Source organism: Chiloscyllium plagiosum, chromosome 9, assembly GCF_004010195.1.
Source record: "Chiloscyllium plagiosum isolate BGI_BamShark_2017 chromosome 9, ASM401019v2, whole genome shotgun sequence".
Classification (NCBI taxonomy): Eukaryota; Metazoa; Chordata; class Chondrichthyes; order Orectolobiformes; family Hemiscylliidae; genus Chiloscyllium; species Chiloscyllium plagiosum.
The window spans coordinates 91854298-91869378 of NC_057718.1; the positions used below are offsets into that span (position 1 = coordinate 91854298).

The window sequence follows — 15081 nt, forward strand, 5'->3', positions numbered from 1 at the left end:
CTGCTTATTTTCTCAATCTAAATGGAAGTAAGTAATTTGAACCAATAAGTAAGTTGCAACCAATAAATTAACAAGATTCAATTTAACACAGGTACAAATTTAGCAAACTCCTTATTAATCACAGCCCTCCAGTGATGGCACCTTTCAGTTTTCCCCCATCGGCAAACCACCCCCCTCCCCCAACTCTAATCTGATGAGGTTGCTTATTCTACTCCATAATTAATTTCTTCCACAAGGAAGATTAATGTAATAGCAAACCAAATTAATTACTGAAATTGGTTTTTGGAGAGTTAATTCTGGTTTGCTAAAAAAAACGTACTGCTGTGAATTCAACTTTTCAGTGAGAAGTGGTTTGCCACCACTTCAAATAATTCCAAATCAAATTTACTACGATTTTAGCATACCCATACCAAGACTGTTCCAGACAGGTTTCTGATGTTATGAATCACAAACTCAAGGACATATTCAAACACAAATAAAGATGTTCCTGGGCCACAAAGGATTAATACTTTTAAAATAATCTCGACGGCCAACTGTCTTTTTGTTCGCTTACAATGATATTCATATTGCAATAATAAAGGTTATTCATATCTGATGAGATTTTCAAATGTAAATTACACAGTGAGCAAAACCAGAATAAGATGCTTCATACAAAATGCTTGCATCATATATTCACAAGTAGAAAACTCACCATACCAACTAAATTACCCAACACAGAGACAATAAAACATATAAATCAAACTAAAGTAGTACCCAGATCCTCAGGAATTTGTAAGACAGACTGATGTAGTTTCTCATCCAGAAGTGGGGTGGAGTCCTTGGTTTCAGGTTGCATGGAGGAAGTTGATGAAAGAGTGGAGGGATGAGATTGTGCACTGGCTGTTGTCAGCGTCGGAAAGGCAATATCAGAACCTGTAAGAGGAAATGGGAAAATGTGAATCTTGTGTTTATTTAAATGCCTGGAATAAGTTGACACATGTACAAAATACTTCACACGTCCAAGTAAATAGTACTTTTACTGGGGATGGAAGTTCCTGCAATATTCTGTGTGACTGGTCGACAGCTTCCTTTTCCAGGGCAAATAAAATTTGTGGGCTCTCAACAGAAACCTTCTAATAACTCAGAATGTAGCTTGAACTTCTTTCCCTTCTTTGACATTCTCCAACAAAATAATCATCAATTGCAATTCCTATAAATTTCAAGAACTTAAGTACATTTTTAAAATCTCAAGAAAATTCAACAATAGTCAGGCCTCAATGTTACACCGAACAATTCTGAATAATTAGGCATGATTTAACGTCACTTGTGGTTCCTCTTGAGATATGTTAGTAACACAAACAACACAAAATCAACCAAGTTGTCTGAGCAGTAAATAGTTCACAATTTGCATTAAATGATGCTCACAATTGCTGATTTCTCAGAAATAAAATTAAATGTATTATAAATTTGGCAATCCAGATAGTTTTCAAATGCAATCTGAAGAGTTGAATACATAGTCTTGCTTTAAACTTGTTTTCCAGATTTGGGAACCAGCCTCATTGTTGCTTATTGTTCCACCTTTGTGGGTTTGCTTTCATATCGTGGTGAAGAGAATTGAGTTCAATGCTACACCTGTGAAATGACTGTAATCATAGTTTTATATGTCACTTCTCTCTTCATAATTTTCAAATGCAATCTGAACAATCTGGATTGCCAAATTCGTAATGCGTGTAATTTTACTTCTGAAAAATTAGCAATTGTGAGCATAATTTTTGTGAATTGCAAAGACACTCTGTTGGCTTTATGCTGTTTGTGTTACTAACACATCTCAAGAGGAACTACAAGGGACTTCAACAAATGAAAGGAATTCCAGAATTCAATTCCCAAAACATTAAAAGTTCTGCATCAAGACCAACGTAATAACACATTTTGATGTTATTCAGGATCATAAATCATAAGCACCAGAAAATTCCCAAAATATGCAGATCTTGTTTAATAAAGACAATATTTTATACTGTCAATTAGTAAATGTGCATTGGCATTCTTTAAGCAAATATTTCATAACACTCAGTAAAAAAATCTATTCCAAGTCAAAAAGAACAATTCAATGAGAAGGATAAATTACATCTGGCTAACAAAGGTGTTCAAGGAGTATTCAATGAAAAAAAAAATTGAGTCATACAAAGTGACATAAAACTACTGGCAGGCTAGAAGACTGGGAAATTTTACTTTTTGTTTTAAAAACCAGCAGATAACTAAAAAGCTAATAAAAATTGATTAAGAAAGTAAATTGGCAAAAACCTCTCCAGGTTGTAAAAAGTATAGCTAAACTGCATGTGGGGTTCTTGAAGAATGAAACTCGGAAACTGATAGTAGGAAAATGACAGATAACTTTAAACAATACTTTGTATCAGTCTTCATGGTAGAGCACTGGAAATTTCCCTCAGTAACAGATGAGCAAGGCGCTATTGGGAGGAGAGGTCTTCTAACAGTCACTCTCACAAGGGACAAATATTTGTCAAACTAATATGACTAAAGGCAGATAGGTGACTAAACCTGATAGTCTGCTTTCAAGAGTTTTAAAGAAAGTCGATGCAGGAATGGTGGAGGCATTGTTTGAAATATTCCAGAACTCCCATCGATTTTAAGAGGGTTCCAGCAAAGTTGCTAATGGGATGCCTCTGTTTAGGAAGGAGGCAGACAAAAACCAGGAAACTACAGGCCAGTTAATCTAACACCTGCTGTTGAGAAAATACCAGTGTCCATTATTATTGAAGAAAAAGTATGCTAAAGTTCTTTCATGGAGAGTTGAGAAAGAGCAACTGTTAGATCGAGTATATGTAGATTTCTAATCATCACTGCACAAGATAGGAGCTCAATTATTTACTATCTATATTCACTTGGAGGAGGAGCAAAGTGCAATTTATCCAGTAGCAACGGAATGTACCATCTACAAGATGCACTGTAGAAATTTGCCAAAGATCCTGAGACAGCATCTCCCCAAATCCATGACCAAATCCATTGAGAAGCACAAGGGCAGCAGATCCATGGGAACACCACCACCTGCAAGTTCCCCTGCAAGATACTCAGCACTCTGACTTGAAGATATATTGCCATTCTGTCATTGCTGCTGAGTCGAAATCCTCAGATTCCCTGTCTGAACAGCATTGCGGTGAGACCTACAGTCCATGGACTGCACTGGTTCAATGGCAGCTCACCACTTCTCAGGACATGGATAGGCAATAAATTTTGGCCAGCCAGCACTGCCAATGTCTCACAAGAGAATAAAAAAAATTACACTGCACTAAAAAGCATTATTTCAACACTTAACTTATTCCACAATTAATTTAAAAACCTCAATGCAAAATGTAATATACATAAATCCTCAATCTAACAAATAATCTTTCATATTATAAATGTATCTTTCAAAGTTCAATTGCCACCATATAAGCTTATTTCATGACCCAACAGAGCACATTCAATTTTAAATCATTATTCTCTTAAAGACTTTGAATTTTGTTTAGGATTATAAATAATTTCACCACTGAGAAAACAATGAGGAGATAACCACTTTCATTCTCCAGCTTTTTGTGTCATCAGTGAGATTAGACATGATGATTACAACAAATAGGAGAACGAGGACAAGAAAATCAATCATTGTCCAATTTTTAAACACAGGTTTTTAACATTTCAGTCACCAATCTATACCATTATTACTAACTTCTGACATTTATTTTTCCACTCATTTTTATACAAATGCTGTTCATGCTCCATCGCTTTTATGCTTTGGTAGTTAATTTCTGAATGAACCATTGACAGGAAAAAGTCATACAGAGAATATTTGATGGTGTAAATAAGGGTGACAGCTATTTAAAATTTAATTGCAATCAACAATATAAATAAAGATTAACATCTACATATTGTTCAATATGTTTTCCCCTAACAGATGTCAATTTATTAAATAATGGAGCTATATCAACAAAATTCCAATCTAACATGACAAAGTTCTGATTAAAGAGCTTTGAAAGGTCATAGTTAAGGCAATTTCCTGACTGGTTTCATTGAAAACTCTGGGATCTTGGGGATATCACATTTTTTAGTACTAATACTTTATCTTATGTTTTTTTCTTTTCGCAATGTTAAATGTTAATATATCCCACCGCACACAAAGATGAAGGAGAATATCTAAAAATTATATTTCAAGGTTCCATTTAATTTGCAGATGTGCTGAAGGATTGGAGAACAGTTCCACCATTACAGACTGAAAGATGAATTGTGGCTCCATGTGACATAGTGTCGATACTTAACTTCACATTGATTACATTTCTAATTCACAGCAACAAGATCAGTCATAACAGGAGCCACATTTGATCCAATTTTTCCATTGGATTGTACAGGAGACCACAAGAGGACACCAGTCAATGAAAAGGTAAAGAATCCAAGCAATGGGAAAATGGCACAAGAAATGGCAAGCATTTTTAAAACTTCCAAGGCACTTGAAAACCTTGGTTGGAAATTTAGCAGGTACACCTTTGGAGCTGACAGGAGTGCCCTACAAGGTCACCTCAATCCAATTAAGGAAATTGGTCCTCAACTTCACTTAACAAGGACAACTAAGGACATGGTCCTTGACTTCACTTAACAAGGACAATAGTCGTCTTTTACTGCGGCTTTTCCTAGTAATAGCAACTGGGGCAAAAACAAAATCCACTCAACTCCTTTGGCAACTTCAGCTCTGTTGCAATTCGCATCAAACCCACAATTTTACTGTGACTTCCCTTGTAGGTATACATTCTGTGTTACCAGAACCCACACCCTCCTTTATCAGTTTTTGACTAGTTTTAAGAATTCTAGTTTTGCTATTATTGTTCAACTTAATCACTGTTATAGACAGTGAGGTTGTGATATTGCCACTGGACTAGTAATTCAGAGCCTCAGTCTAATGTTCTCGGAACATGTGTTTGAATCTCACGATTGGAGATGGTAAAACTTGAATTCAGTAAAATCTGGAATTAAAAACTCATATAATGGCGACTATGTAACCACTATTGATTGTCGTTACAACCCATCTGATTCACTGATGTACTTGAAGTAAGGAAATCTGCTGCCCGTACCTAATTTGGCCTACAAGTAACTCTAGATGCACATCAGTGTGATTGACTCCGAAATTCCTTCTGAAATGGCCTTAATAGCCAATCAGCTCACAGGCAAGGACAGACAGGCAACAAATGCCAGCCTTATTAGACATACACATGCCACGTATAATAATAAAAAAAATTTAGACATGTGTAGCTGAATAGCAGCACAAATTAACTTTAAGTGTTCAATAAGAAGGGATATTATATTGCTCCATGAAGTCTCTTCTTATTAGAACGTTAATTGACAAATACTTTCATTCACTTCAACTCTGTGATCCTGCACAGTGTTGGCAAGAGGAAACTCCTACAAAACACGTGGGAAAATGACAGTGTTGTGTACGCCTATCTCAAAATAAATTGGGTGAGTTATCATTGTAATAAATGTGAATATAATTATTGTAATCCAATGGTAACTGAGAGCTTGCCCAAAAGAAACTAAGTAGTGAAATCACATTTACAGCAAGTGCACGCAAGCTGGGGTTTGGAAGACTTTGTACATTAATGAGTAAACAATGAAGCTTTTAAAAAACATTTGCTTTTCATTACATGCTGTGATCCATAGCTGCTTAAGGCTTTCCAATGCTTTCAAGGCATCCCATGTCATCTGGTCCAAAATAAGAATGGGATTGGGCGAGTGATCACAATACTCACCTCACCATAAGCAGAATAGTTTGATGAGTTATGATTGTTCTATTTTTACAAAATAAGTATTTAAAACAGTTCTCTCGTGTAGTAAAGGCTCCAAATGTTTTTTTTCATTGAAAATTTCATTTTCAAAAACCTTTGTATAATTTATGCCATGGAAGCCGTTAAAGAACAATGCTCACTTCATACAGAAAAAGTTAAAATGTATTTAACAATAATACGATTTTGACCTAATTCCTTTGACAGTATGCTTATATAAACATTTAACAGAATATTTTGAAAATTTGCTCAAGATATCTAGAAGTCTAATTAGAATCAGCAAAGGACTTTGAATCCGAAGCTCAAACAGCTAATTCCCGAATGATTTGTTTTATCCACTGTGGATAAGTGACAGGTAATTTGATTTTATATGGCCATGAACAAAAGTATCTAAACATTATAACAAGTTCAAATTTCCAAAAAAATATTCATTTTAAACGAATAAGTTTTTTAAAAAACTCACTGTATCACCCTACAATTGCCTCAGACAAAAAAAAAACATGAGTTAGCTAATGCGGAAGCAGAAAAATGTGAAATAATCAAGAGACCAGAGAAAGGGTATGGGAGGAAAAGAGAGAGAAGAAAATTAGAAGAGAAAGAAAAAGGGGACAGAGACAGATTAAAAATGGAAATATTCAAACATGGAATAAACAGATCAACATCAGACAAGACAATTAAAATGGGAAAATAAATGTCAAAGAAAGGCATTGAAAGGAACTGGGTCTCAGATTTAGGCTGTTCTCTGTAACAAAGATAGGCAAGAAAATGGTAAAGTCCTCATAAACATGCAGGTGCATATGTGCACAAAGATACACTTGGAAATGCTGAACAGTGATAAGAACCAAAAATCCCACAAGATTATTCTGCTGAGTAAAGGAACACTGAAGCCAACTGTGTCACACTTGGCACTATTTCAACTGAAATCAAGAAACTTAGCTAAAACTGGAACCAAGTCTAAGGTCATCCCCTTATACCTCAACTAATGGATAAATTCACACAGAACTCTCAGAAAACTATAGTATGCATAAGTTAAGTTCTTCAATCAGAAGGTGCATTGATATTAGTAAATGCAACCTTGGGAACAGGAGCATAGTGATCATGCTGCTCTCATGGCATTATCATTAGAATATGAATCCAGAAATTCAGCTAATGTTCTGGGCACTTGAGTCTGAATCCCATCAAATTTAAATTCAATAATTAAAAAATCTGTAATTAAGAACCTACTGACCATTGTTAATTATCAGAAAAACCCATCTGGTTCATTAATGTCCTTCAGGGAAGGAAATTTGTCATCCTCACCTTGTCTAGCCTGCGTGTGACTCCGGGCCCCCAGCAATATGGTTGACTCTTAACTGCCCTCTAAAATAGCCTAGCAAGCTGGTCAGTTGTATCAATTGCTACAAGAAAGGAATGAAATTGGTTGGAGCACCCATCATCAACCTCGGCACCAGAATAGACAACAGCAGAAACAGCCCTGTTGATCCTGTGAAGTCCTCTGATCAACATCTGGAGGCAAGTGCCAAAACTGGGAGAGATGTCTTACGGACTAGTCAAGCAACAGCTTTACATAGTCATACTCTCAGAATCATACAATGTCGCAGATACCACCATCAGCAGGCCTATCCCACAAACAGGACAGACCAAGCAGAGGTGACGGCACAGTGGTATACAGTCAGGAGGGAATTACGCTCAGAGTCCTTAACATTGACTCCAATGGCACAAAGTCTCATAGCTTCTGGTTAAACACGAGCACGGAAACCTTCCCTTGGCTGATGATTCAGTACTCCTCCATGTTGAGCAACACTTGAAGGAAGTACCGAGTATGGCAAGGGCACAAAATGTACTTTAGATGGGGGATTTCAACGTCCACCACCAAGCGGCTGAGCAAACACGACTGATTAAACTGGCTGGACCCTAAAGGAGATAGCTGTTAGACTGGGTCTGCAGCAGATGGCGAGAGAACAAGAGGGAAAAGCAAAATCATACTTGAATTATATATAATCAAATGAAAGCTAAATCATTAAGCCTGGACAACTACATCCCTTACCTGTAAGAGTGGTAGCTTTAGAAGAACTTAATTTATGCCAGGTATATACTTTACCTCCATCAATAGCATCAGTAGTTATTGCACCAACTTCTGAATCTTCATCAAATATCTTCCACTGAGTTAACAAGAGCTCTGTTTCGTTGAAACCATTGAAATCATTGGATGCTTCACTGCTGATACTCTCACCTATGTGTTAGCAGAAGAAAGAGTTTCACCTATGTATAAAGTTGATGACCCACCTAGTCAAATAAAATTTCGATTAACCTTTTAAAATCAAAATCATTTTAGATACGTTTTAATTTCACACTTCAAATTATAAGATTATTTTCTTATCAAAACACTTCAACCTGAAATTGGATTTACTAAGATTAATTAAATTGTCGTAATGTCCAAATTGTCCTGTTAATAAAATATTAACTATCGCAAAATAGAAAAAAAGAAATCACAAGATAACCAGGTCACTCCAAACACATAGCAATGCAACAGAAAAAAAATCCCTTGCCACCCAGTGGTTACATGAATGCCCAACACCTCAGCATTTGCCATCTACTGTCAACCAGTAATACATTAGGTACTAGGGACCATTTTATGTGCATATTTGAGTAATCTTTCTCAAATTCCTCCTTCCTATATGACAGGTAATTATTGCAGAATCTATTTGCTTTTACAGCAGAAGTATTCAGTAATACTACTAGTTGACAAAAAACACGATTCTCCTACAAGTTAATCAGGTTTTTATTTTGCACTTTAGGGAGAAATAGGAGTGCACTAACTCTCAAAGTGGTCCATAATGCCTGCTGTAAAAGCAGCAAGTAAAAGTGAGGGGAGACAAATAGATATTTCAGCATTGTGAATTGCTCAAGAGCAACAAATAGCAAAAACCATATAGAAGCCCCACATATATTTTGCAGGACACAGATCTGAAAGTCCGAGAGATGAATCAGCTATAAGGCAAAGTTTGAAAAAAATAGATTAAAACAACTTTGTATTATGGTCCACTTGCCTGCCTTTCCAACAATAGGCAAAAAAAATTACAATTCTAGTGGTGAGATCTTGCCACTAATTGAAAAACATATCTCAAGAACAATGATGCCTTTCCTTTCCTCAAACTGTCCAAGATTTTGTTTTTAAGCTGCTGGCCAAACAAATTCCCTTAAAAGTTGATAGAATAGGGATTCCTCCATTTAAAACTCAAAGCCACATAGTGAAAAAGCAGTAGTTGAACTTCAATCAAAGGTCAGTTGATCCACAAGGACCTTCACCCCAGATATAGCAGAAGAATGTAATTTGAAGTTCTTGGATAGGTCTGTATGTGGAAAACATTAATAGTGCACACAGCATATTTTAATGGAATTGATTCTCCCCTGCAGGGAGGATACTAGGATTGAAGCTGAAAATCTACCTCAATCAAACCATAATAGAATAATTGCAAATTAAAGTGTCAAAGAGCTCAAAACTCACTTTTATTTCTCAAGCTGCTTCTTCCTTGATATAACTTATGTGTTTCTGCCTTACTTTCTAGGTCACCAGGGCTACTGCTCCTACGTATCAAGATCTGCAACAAAAATGCAAGTGAAATATTTAAGTTGCTCTAGATTACCGTGAGAAAGGCATTTCCACCAACTAATTTTGCTTCTTGCACATTGCATGTTATGATTAACAAAATTCACAAAGTTAAGTTTCCGCACAAAGGTATGTGTTTAAGTATCAACACAACAAAATTAACAAGTTTAAAACATTAATGGTACTTCATCAAGAAGGTTGCAACACTTTTATACAAATTATTTCGGAAAAAATAAATTGTCTTGCCTGATCATAACAGTGAAATATTGGTTGATGCATTAACTATTATAAGCCTGTCCTATAGCGAGCTTATTAATCTTGGAGATGTGGGCAAACAAGCTCAGGGTCATTAATTGATAGAGAGTTCAGACATGGTAACAGTGTTCTGGGCAAATGGAAGCTTATCCACCTCAGCTTCAGCAGGATTGAGAGTTGCAGAGTGGAAATGGAGGGGCGGGCACTTTTGGAATGCCGACGGGAATTCTGGAGTATGTATGGGCTGCTTCTCGAACTGGGCACCATCCTGTCTCCTCGTGAGGAACAGACATCTGGAGTGAGGTCAAGATCACTTATTCCTATCACCTTGCCATGGTGCAAAGCACCAATGGCTAAAGCAGTGGTAGACAGATCAAGTGTATTGGATCTGTCTCTCGATAGCAGCTACCAACCTATCCGTGGAGACAGATACATACACAATGATTAGACAAATGACATTAGTGGGTTCCTCCAACCATTGATCCAGCTTCCCTAAGTGTCTCTGAAAAACCTGCCTGCTGCTTCTACGTTCATTTGCACATTATGATGATGTTATTAATGGCCAAGTCCATGGGTCCTCTCTTAGTTAGAGCTGAGGAGGTGCTCGGTCCCTGGCAGTTATCAGATTTTCTTCCTTAAAAAACTGCAGTCATGCCAGTGATGTATTCACTGGAATGAGCTGTTGTCTTTAATCAAGCTTAAACACTCACTAAGGGGTCATTATCTGAGCTGATGAAGCAGACGGAATCCTCTGAGGACGACTCTTTCCTCAGAAATGGAGGATTTGATGCTCTTATGGACTCTGCTTCCTGAGATAATTTGCTCCTCTTCATTGCTTTGGGAACTGTGGACAAGTTCTGGAAAATATCTAGAAAATGATCTTCTCCGAAGCTTGGTTTTCAGTTCTGGACTTGTACTATCAAGAAGATTGTCCTCCTCTGGACTACTTTGGCTGTACAGTAAGATCCCATTTTGAATCTCTAGCCTGCTGCTCTTTTCCAATATTTAATGTAACTGGTCAGCTTACTGCTCTTTGCTTCTCAGTGCTGTGACTGAGAGATCTCAATTACTTGCTAAACATGTGACTGAGAGATCTCAATTACGTGCCTGGGCCAAACATCAAACCTCTGCTGCTTCTGGAATTTGAGGAACCCAATAACTCAGTCATCTTATGATTCTGCAACTGTCTGCACATTTCCTGCATCCTCATCCCCATGAAAATGCCTCCACAGCAACAGGGCACCTTGTACTCAACCCTCAAGCAGTGCCTTGATGGCACCCACTACACTGGTTTGCAGACTCAGAGAGGACTTTGTTGAAACACCATTCTGATATCACCCTAGTAATATCATTATTGACTCAAATTGGCTAAGATGTTGCCATAGAGAAAAAAGCAACAGGCAACCAGCGCCCCCCCCCCCCCCCCCAGGCTCCTGGGTAATTCACAAAAGGCACATGGCTTGAAGACATAGCCTATTCTCTGCAAACAAAGCAATGTATAAATTCACGTCACTTCAAACAACACACTTGAGCTGTTCACAATCGACAAAGCGTGCAAGTTCCCCTTTACTTTCTCCACGGCAGTGCTGCAGCCAATGACACACTTGCCAAATTCACACCATTTTCTCAATTGTTGTGACCATTTCAAATTTGGATTTCTAACATTTGCCCGGATTTGTTTAACAAAAAGCTTTGCCAACACACCAAAATAAAGTTAAGGGCAGATCAATCTTAAATATTGAATAAAGAGACAAGTGTTTCAAACGTTCACTGTTTTTGTGTATCATCTTACAACTGGAGCTTCGGTTTCTTTTCCTTCACATTTTCTGTTTTCAACAGTGGCACTCTTTGAATCAGAATTACTGAAGCTAGCTGAGTGTTCCCTCTTTTGTCCTGTAATAAACACACAATGCATGTGATGTTTAGACAATTGTTACTTGTGCCATGCATGTATCACCCTCTGTGAAAAACTTATCCCTCAGTTCCTTTATAAATTTTTCCCCTCTCACCTTGAACCTATGTTCTTTAGTTTTGGACACACCCACCCTAGGAAAAAGACTTTGACTACTCACCCTATCCAGGCCCTCATGATTTTATAAACCTCAATAAGGTCACCCCTCAGCCTCCAATGCTCCAAGGGAAAAAAGTCTTTCCTTACAGCTCAAACGCTCGAGTCCGGGCAACATCCTTTTATATCTTTTCTGCACTCTCTCAAGTTTAATAATATCCTTCAAGAAGTGGGGGAGGGTACAAGTGTTAACATTTATAAGGCAACTGGATGGGTATACGAATAGGAAGGATTTAGAGGGCCATGGATCAAATGCTGGCAAATGGGACAAGAACAGATGTTTCCGTCCTGTTTGACTCTCCTTTCCAAACTTTATATGCATCTTGTTGATAAAGGAGGTCTTTTAGGTTTACTGGTTTAATACTTCTGCTCTGTATACAATACCAACTTTTTAAATAAAATCTTGGGACAGCACGCCATTATCTTACATGCAAATGTTTGCAACATTAAAATACACAAAACTCATAAATGAAATATATATTGATATGCAAAAAGTCCCATGGCTTGAACACATTTTTGTTTTCAGACAATAGACTCTGACATATAAAGGTTCATAAAAAGTTGTTGAGAAAACAATGGAGTAAGCTATATTTGTTTTTGAAATAGCTTGTACATTATTCAACCATCTTCAATTGTTTGATCCAGTACATGTAGGCCAAAATATACATTCAAAAGAAATCAGCACTTTTCTAAATATTTCACCAAATGGGTTCTGAGGAAAATGAAGTCAAAGAAATAGCAGACTTTGCACTGGAGATTGATATTTCCATCCCTTGCAAAGGGCAGATGACTCCTTGCATTTCAACAATGACCCAAGTTCATAAAGTTTGTTGCCAGGAAATTGATGCGAAATTTAATTCCGTTGTATAGCACATTACCCCAGCCCCCTGGTAAATCCAACCTAGGAATGACTAATGTTTTATAGTCTTTAGCTAGGAATTTTATTCTTCCAAGGCACGCACTTTCGATATTTTATGCTGTTGTGATCCCTTAATGCAATCACATCATTTTCACTTTTAGCATCATGTTAATTATAAGTGACATTCAAAAAATCCTACTTTCCCGCACAAAAGAAAATCTTAAATGCTGGTGCAGAATGTTTTTGTATTTCTTCACAATACCTTGCATCAGGTCTGAATGCAGTTGTTCAGCAATGTCAGGGGTACTGCTGCTGTGGGTGAGCTTTTGTTCTTGATTTAATGTTGAACTAGACATCAATTCTTCTGCGTCTGGTGTAGTTTCAGATTGTTGGAATTCTTCATCTTCTATACGCACATAATAAAATGTGGATAAGTGAAAGCAGAGCTTTTTTTTCTCAAAAATGCTCTTCACAAAAACATTTTGAATTGATATAAAATCTTAGCTCCTACAAAGCAAAACAACTTCTCATTTCCTTTTTAAATTTCAGACATTTTTGAGGGCATGTCTATTCAAATTCACTGACTAACCTTGTTAAAGCCAATCGGTACATATCAATGCACCAAATACAATGTCTCAATTTCTTGCATGACAAGGAATTTGTAATGCAATGCAACAAAATATACAAATTGGATTCTATCCTGTGATTGCAGGTTTGCTGAAGAAGTGAAAGTGAATCCTAATTCCATTTCCAATCCAAAGCAAAACTTCAAGCCAAACATCCTTGCTTTGAAAAATTAAGCACCATGCACAATCTTCACCCCATTGTAACAATACTCAACCAACATGATAATGTTTTGTTTAAAAACAGCAGGAACTCTAAGCTGTATTGGGTTTTTTTTTTAATGGAGTGCTGTCTTACCAGATTAATGAAATAAAACTAAACACATATAGAAAAATTGCAATCCAAAACACCAGTCCAAAATAAGCTTTATATTAGTGGGTAACTTTATGAAAGAAACTATATCATCACACTGCAATTAGGTTTATAAAACATGTTCACATTGCCCTGTGAGAACAACGATTTCAGGTTTCTTTTCATTTTTGTATAATGCACATTTGAAGATTCAGTCCATTTCCTAAGGCAATGCCCACTAAATGTAAACTACTGAACTATTTTTGTAAAAGTTTTTGCATATAACACGTATCTGATGCATGGACCACAATCATTTTAAAATAGTGCATTTTATGTGTAAAAGTTTTACCCTATAGTAATTATTAAAAATATACTAAAGAGACATGTGGACTGAGCATTCTTGAACCATCTGGTATTTGTAATCAACAGTTTTCTAACAAGATTAGCTACGTTTAGACTTTAAGCAATGACAAAATGCAACAGAACCTCTGATTAAAAAATAAATATTTAAGATTTTTAAAAAATAAAAATTGAATATTAATAAGATTGAATAAAATTACAGAAATACAACTGTGAGCTTAACAGCTATTAACATCGAAAAGCTTATAAATCAATTGACAGCAAAGGATTTCCAATCACCGTTTGACAAAAATAAATGGGCCATAACAATTACTGATGTGCAACAACTATCCACAGAAGAAAGCCAATTTGTCCAAAAGCAAGATTTCTTAATTCTTTGAGCTAAATTCATTCTCATCTGTAGATGGTGCTTGGGCCTCAATTAATACAATTTAAGTATCAAACAGGAACCAATTTCATTGTTACTGCTAACGTTCTCTCTCCTGTTAGTTTTGAAGACTCTGAAAAAAGTGTATAACTAAAAGGAATTAGTCAAAAACAATAGAAGAGCAAATTTTAGCCTTGAAAACACAAGAATGGATTTATTAATAACGGTTTTTCCCTCAGAAAGTATAAGAAATATATGTTTGTCCTGTGCATTTGTTTATTATAAAGATTAAAATGTCACTGAGGATATTAATTATTAACATTGACCCAAGAGCAGTGTAGCGACATTCAAAAATTATAAATTGGGTATTGACTAAATATACATTACACACATTTCAGTGAACATTCATCAGTACGCAATACTATAAATGCTAGGTGGAAAGAAACTAAGAATAGAGTGAAGAAATTAAGAGATAGTATGAAGAAATACAGCTTTGAGTACAATACCTGACAGTTTCTGAGAAGAGGAGGCATGAGTGATACCAGGTAAGAGAGAGGTCACAGTGTGAAGCAGCAGAGGCACACTTTTAGTGCTTGGCAAAGCCTCATAAAGATGTACACAGTTGCTGATAGATTGGCTTCGCTTAGCTTCCAAAGAAATAAAGCAAGCAAAGAAAATTACAATTGATAAATATATGCATATATTATAAATATATTTTTTATAAAAGCCAAGGATATCACTGTCCTGTTACTGTTCAGCTTCATCTCCCTACTGATTGTATATCAGTCATTTTAAAAATGCTTACGAATTGAAAATCTATAACACGTGCAGGTGGCACAAGATCAA

The 15081-nt window shown here is 36.4% G+C and overlaps 1 protein-coding gene across 7 annotated transcripts in view; it reads right to left on the reverse strand.

The window, feature by feature from the left end:
• The window catches only part of ralgapa2 (Ral GTPase activating protein catalytic subunit alpha 2), a 585975-nt gene that overhangs the window by 396319 nt on the left and 174575 nt on the right, over positions 1–15081 (reverse strand). For 6 of the 7 annotated variants that reach the window (XM_043696529.1, XM_043696527.1, XM_043696531.1 and 3 more), the window contains exons 17-22: positions 14742–14882; positions 12856–12999; positions 11459–11559; positions 9310–9403; positions 7903–8034; positions 754–912 (exon numbers count right to left, since the gene is read on the reverse strand). In XM_043696529.1, the coding sequence (XP_043552464.1) occupies positions 754–912; positions 7903–8034; positions 9310–9403; positions 11459–11559; positions 12856–12999; positions 14742–14882 (771 nt within the window). The remainder of the gene's footprint in view (positions 1–753; positions 913–7902; positions 8035–9309; positions 9404–11458; positions 11560–12855; positions 13000–14741; positions 14883–15081) is intronic. The other variant, XM_043696530.1, reaches the window with a different exon arrangement.